Below are 15,200 nucleotides of genomic sequence, written 5' to 3'. Positions count from 1 at the left end.
CTCTTAAACTTCTCTGCCCTAAGGAGAACAATTCCAGCTTCTTCAGTCTTCCCTCATCGTTCCTACCATTTGCTTTGTGTTCCTTCTCCAGAGTGACTAGGCTGTTTACCAATACCATTAAATCGCTTCCAATTCCAAACATGGCTATTTCGTCACCATTGGTGGCGTAGTTGTTTAGATCAGGAATTGCTGCATTTCTCCACTGTTGCTGTTATTTCCCTGACATTTTCAGCTTGAGGATTCAAGCTCCTACAGCTGAGCTCAGTTTAAAGAATGCACAATTTGTTCACATATTCCAGTGACCCTGCTCCTCACAGCAATGCCTCTGCCAATCACACCATGTGGGGCACAGAGAAAGGGACAGAGATCAATAAGATAAAAATACAAACTGGAGGAGTCAAAAATTACTCCCTATTGTGAGAATCTCCCATGAGTCAGTAGCAGGAAGTATTTGTTTATAACAAGCATTCCAAAAACTTCAAGTTCATACATCAGGAAAGAAACAAGGAACAAAAAGGGGTTTTCATTCTTGGGATGTGGGTAACAATGTCAAGGCAGTATTTATTGTCCTTTCCGATTTCCCTGAGGATGTTTAGAATCATGTCCTGTAGATTGGTATTGGAGTCACATATAGACTGAGCCACAGGTCATTAGTGAAGCCATGATGGGGAAGCTGCTGTAATGCGCCATGTGCATTCTGGAGAAGACCAGAAATTATTAGCTTTCATTGGATTTAGTTTCATAATTTGCTATGGGGGAATTGAACCAACAATCTCGGAGTCACTTGTTTACACCATTATCACACACCCTCTATAGTCACCTTCAGGAGTCAGTGACTCCGACTAGTTACACACCAGGAGATTTAGTCCAGTGCGATTCAGCACTGTCAGAAAAAGAGGGGAGGAAATGATGTGGAGGGTGGGGTGGGATGGGGAGGGGAGCATTTTTTTAAAACTCTAACTGATGATAAAGAATACAAGTATTGAACTCAAGGGCTGACAGACCTCAGAATTGCTCTGGAACTCTCCCTGCAGAGTAACAACAGGGGGACTGTGTCTCACAGCATGTTTTTTCCACTTGGAAAAGCATTCAGTTCTGAAATTCTTGCATTTATTGGTGGAAATAACCTCGAACAAAGCAATAAAACAGTCGCCATGGAAATTAAAGGCTGACCTACAAGACATGCGGACTCTGTATCATCAACTATATTTTCCAGAGTCCATTAGCATTTAGCAGTCTGGTAAGGGAGGAATGAGCCAGCCAGTGTTTGAATGGGTAACGGCAGTTCCTTGATTATCAGGCAAGTGCACTCCACAATTAAACAAACCACAGATTAAATAAAGATTATCAAAGATCAGAAGTCCTTCACATCTGGTGGAAGTTCGGCTGCAATCCCAGCTGTCATGGACAAGTAATTACGTAAGTATCAGTTCATACTGAAAGGTCACAGAACACACAAAAAGATGCAAGAGATTCCAATGGCCATACCTGGAGCTTCCCACAGGAAAGCTGCCTGCCCATAAGAATTAGAAAAAATATTTAGAGTGCAGGCACAGCATTAAAACAATTCACTTAATCTTTTAAAAATGTTAATTTTAGAAGTTTTTTTCTATTATACTTTGCTCATTGTGAAATATAATCTTATATTACAATCAGGCTGTAAGGCAGTTAATCTTTTATTTGTTATTGTGTTTAATTACAAATAATATTCCATTCAAAGCTGATTTACAGTGTGCTTAAATTTAAAGCATTGGGATATGTTTTACTCTGGTGACTAAGGACCCGATTTTAACTGCATAAGTGAATGAGTTTAAGTGAGTTAAAATCTGAGTGGAAAAGCCAGTGTGACTATAAAATGGGCAATTTGTTTTATACTTACACCAATTATTTCACCCTTTATTGATAAGAGGAGCCAATTATCAGCAAAGATTTGGTGTAGTACAATGTTGACATACTTATTTCTTCTGAGGCATTTTAATTTTTCTTTATAAAAATAATTAAACCTTTAATAAATGAAACAATTAAAAATGTAGGACTTCAGTTATGTGGAGATAGGAAAAGCAGGGCTGTCCTGCTTAGAGCAGAGAAGTTTAAGTGGAGATTTAATGGATGTGTTTAAAATCCTGAACTGTTTTGATAGAGTAAATAAGGAGCAATTGTTTCCACTGGCAGAAGGCTTGGTAATCTCAAGACACAGGTATAAGGTGATTGTCAAAAGAACCTGAGGGAGCGAGGAGGAGATTATTTATTTTAAACACAGTGAGCGTTGTGATCTGGAATGTGCTGCCTGAAAGGGTGATGGAAACAGATTCAATAACAACTTTCAAAGGGAATTGGATAGATACTTGAAGGCAAAGTTTTGCAGGATATGGGGAAAGAGCAGGGAGCACTTTCAAAAAGTTGGCACAATGGACTGAATGGCCTCCTCTGTGCTGTATCTATGGTTGGTGGTCAAGGATCCACTGTAGAATCCTGAGTGCCAGGCACAATACCAGTGGTGATGAACTTATAAAGGGGTCCTTTAACAGGCAGCAGACCCCTCATTTACAAATTCAAGGAGCCTAAAGCTCATTTTAGGCACTTGTCTAGGATGCCTAAAGAATGAGCACCACAAATTTGGCAGCAGGAACAACGTTGGCACAGATTGGGCACAATCCATCCCACTGTCAAACTACTCAGCTTCATACCCAATTTACACCCTGAAAAACAGCTGCAACGAGTATCAATTTCTACCCTATTATCTGCTTAGTTTTCTCATTGCTTATTGAGAGATTCTACTGTGCAACAACATATAATATTCCTGAGTAACTGAATGTTTATGAAGTGTTTTGAGACATCTCTAGGAAATATGCTAAAATGGTATAAGACATAAATGTGACAATAGATATATATTTGGTTAGATGAAGCCGTCCTTTTTCACAATACAACCAAAATTCAGCCAATAATAGCTGTCAAAATGATCACTGATGAAGCAGTTCAGCGAATGTAGATATTTAATGTACTCTTAAAGAAGGAAGAATATCAAAATATTTCTTCACCCTTTCCCGCAGCCCCCCCACTCCCCACCACCCACCCACCCCACCCCACTCCACCAAGACCACCAAAACTTGGAGATTAATGTTGGTTAATCAGTTAACACATAACCTATTGTATGACTCTCTTGTGTCTGCTCTTTAATATATGACCATTCTAGATGGTAAAGGAATGTATTAGGCATTTATGCATTCGTATCAGTAGCTTTGGAAGCCTATGGAATGAATACATATGTCACTTATTAAGCATCTCATTGGGAACCAGCATTACAGATCAGCTTTAGACCCATTCCAAGCCCCAGAAAGCTCTCTAGTAAATGACTATGTGGTAGATGGTGTGTGTTTTTAGGGTTGGATATCTCTGTATTGATTTCCAAGTTTCACTTCCCATTACAGTGAAAGGAGACACTCTATAATGCACACAACCCCTCCACATAACTGATATCCCTGAAATGGCTGGAAAGAATAGGAAATCCAAAATAGAAGGTTTCTATGAAGAAATATTTTATCAGATGATACATGTTTTCACTTTCTCTATTTTTGAGGTAGATATTGGGAGTAAAATGAATTCCCTCTAGACTCTCCTTAGTGGAGTCTCTGAATGAAAGCATGTGACTAGTTATGAATTTTTACTCATTTGTTCTGCTCATTTTCACTACAGTCAGATAGAATAGCAGCTTCAGAAGTGCCTGTCTATCTCACTGCTGAAACCCCTTGGGAGGTTTGATTGACAGGAGCCCCACAGTCTGTGTGGGTAGCATAAGCTAAAGGTTGCATGTATCGATGCAAAGCTGGTCACTGTGTTTTTCATTATGGCCTGGTTCACCAGAGGGAAAAAAAATCTAAAAAAAAGAGGAATTTCAAAGTCAAAAACTTACCACACTGCTGCAAGTTCTGTACCGGATATTCAGCCCTTCACAGTTCCTATTGAAAAAGCAAAAGGTACCGATTAAGTGGCACAGAATGGGAACAGATTATGGTCCATCAAAATGTTTGCTCACAAAAAAACTCTGGATATTGGGTACATTTCAGCAGAAATCCTTGGACTAGTTTCAAAATATTCCAGTAATTTATTTAATCAAATCCATTCTGCTTTGCATTGCCAGGTGGGTCTCCTGATTACAGGTCTCAGTCAGTAAGTCAGCATCATCAACAGAGCAGCAGATTCCTTCATTACTGTTATCAGTGAAAGACCAATAAGACATGGACCTGTACATTGCTGACTGCAGTAGATTGAGAGCCACCTAATTCAGTCTACATTCCCTCACTCCAGACCTCCTATTGCGGACTGGCCTTGTCCTCCCAAAGTGCTTTAATGGCTGATTATTGGTGAATATTAGCATGTTAGAATATCTCAAACGCACTTTGTTTGGACAATTTAGCACATTTTATCTCAAGAACTATAATACCTCTGTTGTTATATCACACAACTAGCCTATGAATTCCTTTTGTTTGAGAATAACATGTATATAAATAGTGCACCATATTGTTCTGTATTCCCTTTGTATTGTAAATGTGATTATATAAAATAACCTCCCTGAATTGTTGATCTTTACAGCTCTCACCATACCGTACACTTTCTATACCCAAATAAGCAAGTGATAAAATTCAAACAGAAAATGCTGGCAATACACAACAGGCCGGGTTGCATCTGTGGAGAGAGAAACAGAGTCAATGTTTCAGTGACCTTTTATCAAAACTGCCATTGATGGATTTGGAGGGAAAAGACTGTACAAAGGGAGAAAAAAGATAGTGAGATATCAGTTCAGTGGGGCAGGGACAGGCTGAAACGATAGGTCAAGCAGGACAATCCTCTTTGTGGATCTTAGGGTGGAAGTTGAAGTGGGCTGTTAGGGTTTGGGGGATTATGAGATTGGAGGCTGTGGAGGGAACAAGATCTCCAGAGGAGATGAGATTGGTGACAATCCCATATCACGGCTGATGTTCAGTGGTTGGGTCATGATCCAGCAGGAAATAGGAGGAAGTGTTGGAGAGTTGGTGTTTGGCCTCTGCTAGGTAGTGATCAGTACGCTAGACAATTTTGCACCGCCCTTGTCAGTAGATTTGATGACAATATTAGAGCTGGACATGAGAGATTGGAGTGTGGCAAGTTCAGAGGGAGATAAGTTAGAGTAAGTGAAAGGAGCAGAGAAATTGAGATGTCTGATGCCAGGCCGGCAGTTTTCAATGGAAAGGTTTAGAGTAAGAGCTCAGAGGGAGTGGTCTAGGCAGAGGGATAATACTGGAGATGGGTGAAAGGCTCCGTTGAGTTAAGGGAAGACTCTTGGCCAAAGAGGTGGGCGTGGAGAAGGGCTATTGTGTAGCAAGTGGTAAAATTATTTCCAGGTCATCACTAATGTCAGGTTTGGCCTGATATTGTAATGCAAATAAAAATGACCATGAGAATTGTCCAATGAAGACTTCATATCCAAGTGTTTCTCTTCACCAACACTACTCAGCACCACCCCCAGCAAGAGGACAGAACATCATTGGTGTTATGGCATGCCTCCAAAATGGGTACCAGGCATTAATCACACAGACTCAGCTCTTCAAAATCACACAACTGCAGCGTTAATCTATCCACGTCACACCTTGTAACACACATGACTATACAAATTATAATAATCCCATTTTCAAAACATTGCACCAATAGGAGACAGTGTTGGTACATAGGGATTACCAACCCATAATACTCATAGTCACAAAATCAATCTGAGGCAGTTTCTGTATGGGGAGTGTGGGTGCAGAACGGAGAGGCGGGGTGCGGAACGGAGAGGCGGGGTGCAGAGTGGAGAGGCGGGGGTGCAGAGTGGAGAGGCGGGGGTGCAGAACGGAGAGGCGGGGGTGCAGAGTGGAGAGGCGGGGGTGCAGAGTGGAGAGGCGGGGGTGCAGAGTGGAGAGGCGGGGGTGCAGAATGGAGAGGCAGGGGTGCAGAACGGAGAGGCGGGGGTGCAGAACGGAGAGGCGAAGTTCAGAACGGAGAGGCGGGGGTGCAGAACGGAGAGGCGGGGTGCGGAACGGAGAGGCGGGGTGCAGGGTGGAGAGGCGGGGGTGCAGAACGGAGAGGCGGGGTGCAGAGTGGAGAGGCGGGGGTGCAGAGTGGAGAGGCGGGGGTGCAGAGTGGAGAGGCGGGGGTACAGAACGGAGAGGCGGGGGTGCAGAACGGAGAGGCGGGGTGCAGAACGGAGAGGCAGGGTGCGGAACGGAGATGCGGGGTGCGGAACGGAGAGGCGGGGTGCAGAACGGAGAGGCAGGGTGCAGAGTGGAGAGGCAGGGGTGCAGAACGGAGAGGCAGGGGTGCAGAACGAAGAGGCGGGGGTGCAGAACGGAGAGGCGGGGGTGCAGAGTGGAGAGGCGGGGGTGCAGAACGGAGAGGCGGGGGTGCAGAACGGAGAGGCGGGGGTGCAGAACGGAGAGGCGGGGGTGCAGAGTGGAGAGGCGGGGGTGCAGAGCGGAGAGGCGGGGTGCAGAACGGAGATGCGGGGTGCGGAACGGAGAGGCGGGGTGCGGGACGGAGAGGCGGGGGTGCAGAACGGAGAGGCGGGGGTGCGGAACGGAGAGGCGGGGTGCGGGACGGAGAGGCGGGGGTGCAGAACGGAGAGGCGGGGGTGCAGAGTGGAGAGGCGGGGGTGCAGAACGGAGAGGCGGGGGTGCAGAACGGAGAGGCGGGGTGCGGAACGGAGAGGCAGGGTGCAGAACGGAGAGGCGGGGGTGCAGAACGGAGAGGCGGGGTGCGGGACGGAGAGGCGGGGGTGCGGAACGGAGAGGCGGGGTGCGGAACGGAGATGCGGGGTGCAGAACGGAGAGGCGGGGTGTGGGACGGAGAGGCGGGGGTGCAGAGTGGAGAGGCGGGGGTGCAGAGTGGAGAGGCGGGGGTGCAGAACGGAGAGGCGGGGTGCAGAGTGGAGAGGCGGGGGTGCAGAACGGAGAGGCGGGGGTGCAGAGTGGAGAGGCGGGGGTGCAGAGTGGAGAGGCGGGGTGCGGAACGGAGAGGCGGGGTGCAGAACGGAGAGGCGGGGTGCGGAACGGAGAGGCGGGGTGCAGAACGGAGAGGCGGGGTGCGGGACGGAGAGGCGGGGGTGCAGAACGGAGAGGCGGGGGTGCAGAACGGAGAGGCGGGGTGCAGAACGGAGAGGCGGGGTGCGGGACGGAGAGGCGGGGGTGCAGAACGGAGAGGCGGGGGTGCAGAGTGGAGAGGCGGGGTGCAGAACGGAGAGGCGGGGTGCGGAACGGAGAGGCGGGGTGCAGAACGGAGAGGCGGGGTGCGGAACGGAGAGGCGGGGTGCGGGACGGAGAGGCGGGGGTGCGGAACGGAGAGGCGGGGGTGCAGAGTGGAGAGGCGGGGTGCGGGACGGAGAGGTGGGGGTGCAGAATGGAGAGGCGGGGGTGCAGAGTGGAGAGGCGGGGGTGCAGAGTGGAGAGACGGGGGTGCAGAGTGAAGAGGCGGGGGTGCAGAACGAAGAGGCGGGGTGCGGGACGGAGAGGCGGGGGTGCAGAACGGAGAGGCGGGGTGCGGGACGGAGAGGCGGGGGTGCAGAATGGAGAGGCGGGGGTGCAGAACGGAGAGGCGGGGTGCGGGACGGAGAGGCGGGGTGCGGAACGGAGATGCGGGGTGCAGAACGGAGAGGCGGGGGTGCAGAGTGGAGAGGCGGGGGTGCAGAACGGAGAGGCGGGGGTGCAGAGTGGAGAGGCGGGGTGCGGGACGGAGAGGCGGGGGTGCAGAACGGAGAGGCGGGGGTGCAGAGTGGAGAGGCGGGGGTGCAGAGTGGAGAGGCGGGGGTGCAGAACGGAGAGTCGGGGGTGCAGAACGGAGAGGCGGGGTTGCAGAACGGAGAGGCGGGGTGCAGAATGGAGAGGTGGGGTGCGGAACGGAGAGGCGGGGTGCAGAACAGAGAGGCGGGGGTGCAGAGTGGAGAGGCGGGGGTGCAGAGTGGAGAGGCGGGGGTGCAGAGTGGAGAGGTAGGGGTGCGGAACGGAGAGGCGGGGTGCAGAACAGAGAGGCGGGGGTGCAGAGTGGAGAGGCGAGGGTGCAGAGTGGAGAGGTAGGGGTGCGGAACGGAGAGGCGGGGGTGCAGAACGGAGAGGCGGGGTGCAGAGTGGAGAGGCGGGGGTACAGAACGGAGAGGCGGGGTGCAGAACGGAGAGGCGGGGTGCAGAACGGAGAGGCGGGGGTGCGGAACGGAGAGGCGGGGGTGCAGAGTGGAGAGGCGGGGGTGCAGAACGGAGAGGCGGGGTGCAGAGTGGAGAGGCGGGGGTGCAGAACGGAGAGGCGGGGGTGCAGAACGGAGAGGCGGGGGTGCAGAACGGAGAGGCGGGGTGCAGAACGGAGAGGCGGGGGTGCAGAGTGGAGAGGCGGGGTGCGGGACGGAGAGGCGGGGTGCGGAACGGAGATGCGGGGTGCAGAACGGAGAGGCGGGGTGTGGGACGGAGAGGCGGGGGTGCAGAGTGGAGAGGCGGGGGTGCAGAGTGGAGAGGCGGGGGTGCAGAACGGAGAGTCGGGGGTGCAGAACGGAGAGGCGGGGTTGCAGAACGGAGAGGCGGGGTGCAGAATGGAGAGGTGGGGTGCGGAACGGAGAGGCGGGGTGCAGAACAGAGAGGCGGGGGTGCAGAACAGAGAGGCGGGGGTGCAGAGTGGAGAGGCGGGGGTGCAGAGTGGAGAGGTAGGGGTGCGGAACGGAGAGGCGGGGGTGCAGAACGGAGAGGCGGGGTGCAGAACAGAGAGGCGGGGGTGCAGAGTGGAGAGGCGGGGTGCAGAGTGGAGAGGTAGGGGTGCGGAACGGAGAGGCGGGGGTGCAGAACGGAGAGGCGGGGTGCAGAGTGGAGAGGCGGGGGTACAGAACGGAGAGGCGGGGTGCGGAACGGAGAGGCGGGGTGCAGAGTGGAGAGGCGGGGGTACAGAACGGAGAGGCGGGGTGCAGAACGGAGAGGCGGGGGTGCGGAACGGAGAGGCGGGGGTGCAGAGTGGAGAGGCGGGGGTGCAGAACGGAGAGGCGGGGTGCAGAGTGGAGAGGCGGGGGTGCAGAACGGAGAGGCGGGGGTGCAGAACGGAGAGGCGGGGGTGCAGAACGGAGAGGCGGGGGTGCAGAACGGAGAGGCGGGGGTGCAGAACGGAGAGGCGGGGTGCAGAACGGAGAGGCGGGGGTGCGGAACGGAGAGGCGGGGGTGCAGAGTGGAGAGGCGGGGGTGCAGAACGGAGAGGCGGGGTGCAGAGTGGAGAGGCGGGGGTGCAGAACGGAGAGGCGGGGGTGCAGAGTGGAGAGGCGGGGGTGCAGAGTGGAGAGGCGGGGGTGCAGGACGGAGATGCGGGGTGCAGAACGGAGAGGCGGGGTGCAGAACGGAGAGGCGGGGTGCGGGACGGAGAGGCGGGGTGCGGAACGGAGAGGCGGGGTGCAGAACGGAGAGGCGGGGGTGCAGAACGGAGAGGCGGGGGTGCAGAACGGAGAGGCGGGGGGTGCAGAACGGAGAGGCGGGGGTGCAGAGTGGAGAGGCGGGGGTGCAGAGTGGAGAGGCGGGGTGCGGAACGGAGAGGCGGGGGTGCAGAACGGAGAGGCGGGGGTGCAGAGTGGAGAGGCGGGGGTGCAGAGTGGAGAGGTGGGGTGCAGAGTGGAGAGGCGGGGGTGCAGAACGGAGAGGCGGGGGTGCAGAACGGAGAGGCGGGGGTGCAGAACGGAGATGCGGGGGTGCAGAGTGGAGAGGCGGGGGTGCAGAATGGAGAGGCGGGGGTGTGGAATAGAGAGGTGGGGGTGGATGATTAAAGAGGTGGGGGTGCGGAATGGAGAGGCGGGGGTGCAGAGTGGAGAGGCGGGGGTGCAGAACGGAGAGGCGGGGGTGCAGAATGGAGAGGCAGGGGTGTGGAATAGAGAGGTGGGGGTGGATGATTAGAGAGGTGGGGGTGCGGAATGGAGAGGTGGGGGTGCAGAGTGGAGAGGAGGGGGTGCAGAACGGAGAGGCAGGGGTGTGGAACAGAGAGGTGGGGGGGGATGATCAGAGAGGTGGGGGTGCGGAATGGAGAGGCGGGGGTGCAGAGTGGAGAGGCGAGGGTGCGGAACGGAGAGGCAGGGGTGTGGAACAGAGAGGTGGGGGTGGATGATCAGAGAGGTGGGGGTGCGGAATGGAGAGGCGGGGGTGCAGAGTGGAGAGGCGAGGGTGCGGAACGGAGAGGCAGGGGTGTGGAACAGAGAGGTGGGGGTGGATGATTAGAGAGGTGGGGGTGCGGAATGGAGAGACGGGGGTGAATGGTTGGAGAGACGGGGGTGCGGAATGGAGTGGCGGGGGTGCAGAATAGAGAGGCAAGGATGGATGATTGGAGAGGTGGGGTGTGGATTCGCATTGGGAAAGCTGAGACTTTTAATTGAATGTGTTATGATCTGTAATGTCAACTCAATTCTACCAATTCATTTTGATTTCTGGGTTTTGCATCTTCAAGCTGTACAGCAGGTGTTACGTGCATCTGCATTTGGAGGGGCACTCCAGAAATGAAAATTGAAGGAATTGAGGATGGATGAAGGACACAGGTCTCACCAGAATTACTGTAGGCTGCAGTTAGGAACAGGAGGGACAGAACTTTCCCGAGTAATTGGGAGGGAGAAATTGGCAGCTGTCAGCAAGAAGGTGTGGTTGGGCGCGTAAACGAGGAGGAGAGGAGCAGGAATGGTGTGTCCCGGGAACAGATCTGATGTAGTTTTAATGAATTAACCAGATCAGAAAAAACGAGCGCATTTACTGATTCACCTAAATCCAACCCTCTTTCACTCTATCTCATTAAATACTCACCATCATATCACTCCTCACATCCACTTAGCTCTCAGCATCATCCAGCATTCACTTCCTTTACACTTCAACATCTCAATGCTTGTCCATCCACTTAGCTCTCAGTATTAAACTCTGGTGGCCAGCACTCTCTGGGATGTGTTAAGGGACCTTCAGACTTAACCTAGAGAAGTTCTTAGTACACCCATGCTAACCCACGCGTCTCTGTCTTTCATCCTGCAGGACGAGTACATGAGGATCAGGGAGCCTGGTGAACTAGCTGTATTACTCATGGATTACAGAGAGCAGAGACGATGGAGAAGAGAGCAACTGAGGCACCTGGCTGCACAGAGGGAGGGGCAGCACCTTCTGGAAGGGGCGGCTGGGGCTCCCACACACACCAGCGATGAGCCACAGTGAGCCGTCGCTGGTCAGCGCTGAGCTAGACCAGGGTCTATAGATGCCCACCTTTAATTAACACCTGTACCCAGGCTGTGCAACTAATTCTCTTTAACTTTCCTAACCCTGCCACTACGTCTTGGTGCTCCCCATACATCCACAGCAGAGGTGGAGGCAGCCTGCTGACTGTGATGCCCTGTCTGATGGCTTTGGCTGGAGTCCTCTGGAGGGCCACAACTTGGAAAGTCCCAGCCTGCTTTCGGGATCCTGCTGTGCGGCAGTGACACCCTCCTCCGCCTGTGAAGCTGGGGCTGCTGGGGTCACAGGAAGAGAAGAGTTGGATGGGCCAGACACTCTTGGGGTTAGCTAGGTGGATGGCCCCAGGGGGTACACCTGCTGACCCTCCTCCCTATGGGTGTGAGAGGGCCCCTGGCTGACTCTGTGAGCGGAAGGATTAGCTGGAGTGAGATTGAGCTGCCCAGCACCCCTCTTGTGTACACACTGTTGGAGGCCAACTATGGCATCAGCGATGGAGTTGAGCCCGTGCAGCAGTGCAGGAGTGACGATCTGGACCAAGGTCACCATGGCGGCTGCCATCCTGCCAGTGTTGATCTCGGTGCATTGCAATGACGGTGCTATCACCTCAGCCTGAAGGCGGATGGACCGCTCCATCGTGCCTTGCAATCTGAGGAGTGCAGCAGACATCCCTTCCTGTTGTTTCCAAGCTTGCCTTTGCAGCTCCAGCAACTGTGACATGATCAAGTCCAGAGGCTCCTCATCTGACTTGGACTTAGCAACGTTCTGGTCTCCAACAGTCATCAGAGTGCTGGGAACCTTGGAAGTCTCTACCTCCTCCTGCTGTGGATCAGAAAGTGAGATGTGCTCAACAGATTGTGATCCTGAGGCTACTCTAAAGCTAGGTCCCACTGAGGTGTATATCTCTGCACTGGTGGAGGGTATGGGTGAGCACTGTGATGGGATTTCAAGGATTCCCCTTCAGAGGTTTCTCCGGGGCTTGATTGGAGGCCCTGGGTCACGGATTCTGTTGGCTATTTGAGAGATGTGCCTGCAAAAGCAAGGAGAGATAATTAGTGCCTGACAGTGACCTGTGAAACAGGACACATCACGCACAGCATGGTTGTCTGATGGATGTTGCACTGCTGGATCTCCACTTGGTAGAGCAGCACCGACATCACCATTGGCACAGGACCAGTCCTGGTCATTGCTGGCCAGCTGGATGGCTCTGTTTCCAAAGTCTGTAAGGACTTTGATTTCAGGCATTCCTCCACCAGTCTGCGACCTCTTCCTCTTGTGCTGCATGAATAGAGATCAAGAGAGTGTAAGCAGGGTGCATGTTAGGCCAGATGATAAATCTGTCTGGCATGTGTGGGTGGTGAGTGGTCCCATGGATGGGATGAGGACAACGAAGGTGTGTATGAGAAAGTGAATGGTGATGCCCCTTGAACTGGCAGTGAGTGAGGGCCCTGTGGATGTTTGATGGGTTTGTGAGTGTGTGAGTTGACAGTGACTGACTTACCCTGGCGAGTGGAGGAGATCACTCATCCTCTTGTGGCACTGGGTGATGTACTCTTTTGTAGGGTATTGGTGCTGACCACCGCTGGCACCGTCTCCCAAGCTGGATTGGTGATGTTGCTGCTCATTCTGCAGCCAGAGTGAGGGTAGAGGACATCACAGTGGGCCTCCACTGTGTCCAAAAGATGCTCGAAGGACACATCATTGAATCTTGGGGCTGCAGTCTTTTTGCCTTTCAGGGCCACGTCTTCTGTGTAACAGCCCTGGGCTGGAAGCACTGAGAGGTCTGCGCATGGCAGCACTCTGAATGTGGCACCCGGTGTGATGAAGCGGTGAGGTGATGGTGTGGTGGGTGAATGAGAGCCCACCCGCCATGGAAACGGCGTGTTTCCCAGGAATGCATAATTAATGTGGCGGATTTGTGAGGATATAGCGTGAGAAGCTGCCATTGCGATTGGGGGAGTAAAACGTCATTTCTCCTGCCCACTACCGCTCTTAGTGCAAATCTGGGACGATTCTGCCCTATAGCAACATTTCACATTAGGTTGGGGAGGCGGATGAAGGAAGATGGAAACAGGATTGATAACAATGATGAGAACTATTCTCTGTTGTGGAAAGGCTAACATGAAATCACTTTAACTGAATGACATTCTTCTCAGTTGTAATTTCTACTGATGTGAATTTTAGCAAAAAGAACATTCTGGGCTGAGGGAGTGGGAAGACCAGAATTGCATTCTGGGTGAGAGAGCAGTAAACATTTTTGTTATGTGAAGTTTTAATGTGTTGTACATGCAGCCAAGTACATTTTAAATTAACACAGCCTTGTATATTCAACCTTTAAAAATGAATACTACTTTCCAATAACTCTCTCACCTACACAGCTGTAGTGCAGTGATTATCCAATTAAACTGTTAGTGTTTGTTTTGTACCACTTTACATTACCCTACGGCATTGTTAAATTAAACCATACATTTGGGTCCAATAATCCAACGGGTGATGGAAAATACATGCACTGGCTGTTCTAAGACCTGAAAATATCATCATTTCACCCATTCATCATAAACAACAACAGCAAGTATTTACATTTATATAGCACCTTGAACATAATAAAATGTCCCAAGGTGCTTCACAGGACCCTTATAAAATATGACACCAAATAAACACCAAGTGGACCAGGCTTTCTGCTCTGGATAATGGCTACAAGCAATTCATCAATTACTTCTGTCAGGATTTCAATAATTTAAATATCCACCATTCGTTTTAATTTGAGCAGAAATTATGTATTTTGTGAAAAGAGATTTGGTGTTTTGGGAAAGTGGTTGCATCAATTAGGGGCCATATTGTGAAACTGCGCTAGTTTCTAATGTGTGAGGCTATGCAATAAATTTACAGCTGTCAGTGCCAGTACTGTGAAATGTAAAGCTTAATACAGGCAGTAAATCATACTTAAGCCCAGTTTTCTTAAAGCAATAATTCTAAGGTGTGGATTCAACTTCCACTTAAACTAGATCCATGTAGTGATTTACATTGAAAGATGCAGGAGTATTATATTCTACATTGCACAACTTCCCAGTAAGTGTCAGGAAACTTCACTTCAGTTAAGGTTAGGTGAGAGTTATGGACCCCATTGCATTTAATGGACCTGCTCGAAAGTATCTTCCCATTAGTGATGTCATGGCATAATATACCACCCTTTCACTCCTTTCAGTGAACCCAACTTCATCCCTTTCAATTAGTCAGCCAATTAGCCATTACAAATCTGAATCCTGTCTGTCCTGGCATTTTGCTGCCCCTTCCCCTCTATCAGATTAATTAATATTCAATGTAAGCTCTTTTCTAAATTGAATTAGAAAAAAACTGCCTTTTAATCTATTTCATTCTCCCTCTCTCTCATTATGCCCCCCTGTTTCACCCCTGAAACTTCTGAACCCTCTTCTCTCCCTTAAATTCTTTTTACGCTTTCATGGAGTGTGGGCTTCGCTGGCTGTGCTAGCATTTATTGCCCATCCTTAGTTGCCCTTGAGAAGGTGATAGTGAGCTGCCTTCTTAAGCCACTGCAGTCCATGTGGTGTAGGTACACCCACAGTGCTGTTATGAAGGGAGTTCCAGGATTTTGACCCAGCAACAGTGAAGGAATGGCGATAAGTCATCTAAGTCAGGATGGTGAGTGGCTTGGAGGGGAAATTGAAGATGGTGCTGTTCCCATCTATCTGTTGCCCTTGTCTTTCTAGATGGTAGAGGTTGCAGGTTTGGAAGGTGCTATCAAAGCAGCCTTAAGGAGTTGCTGCAACGCATCTTGTAGATGATACACACTGCTGCTACTGTGCTTCGGTAGTGGAGGGAGTGAATGTTTGTGGATGTGGTGCCAATCAAGCGGGCTGCTTTGTCCTGGATGGTCTCAAGCTTCTTGAGTGTTGTTGGAGCTGCACTCATCCAGGCAAGTGGAGAGTATTCCATCACACTCCTGACTTGTGCCTTGTAGATGGT

At 51.4% G+C, this 15,200-nt stretch overlaps 1 protein-coding gene across 1 annotated transcript in view; it reads right to left on the bottom strand.

Moving 5' to 3' along the window:
• Window positions 1-15,200, bottom strand: part of LOC121276861 (ADAMTS-like protein 1) — a 572,059-nt gene that overhangs the window by 238,467 nt on the left and 318,392 nt on the right. Inside the window, exon 4 of the mRNA XM_041185436.1 lies at window positions 3,911-3,956. Coding sequence (XP_041041370.1) covers window positions 3,911-3,956 — 46 coding nt within the window. The remainder of the gene's footprint in view (window positions 1-3,910; window positions 3,957-15,200) is intronic.

The sequence above is a fragment of the Carcharodon carcharias genome, chromosome 4 (genome assembly GCF_017639515.1).
Source record: "Carcharodon carcharias isolate sCarCar2 chromosome 4, sCarCar2.pri, whole genome shotgun sequence".
NCBI lineage: Eukaryota > Metazoa > Chordata > Chondrichthyes > Lamniformes > Lamnidae > Carcharodon > Carcharodon carcharias.
The sequence above is the reverse complement of the archived record's forward strand: the minus strand, read 5'-3'. Positions and strand labels throughout refer to the sequence as shown.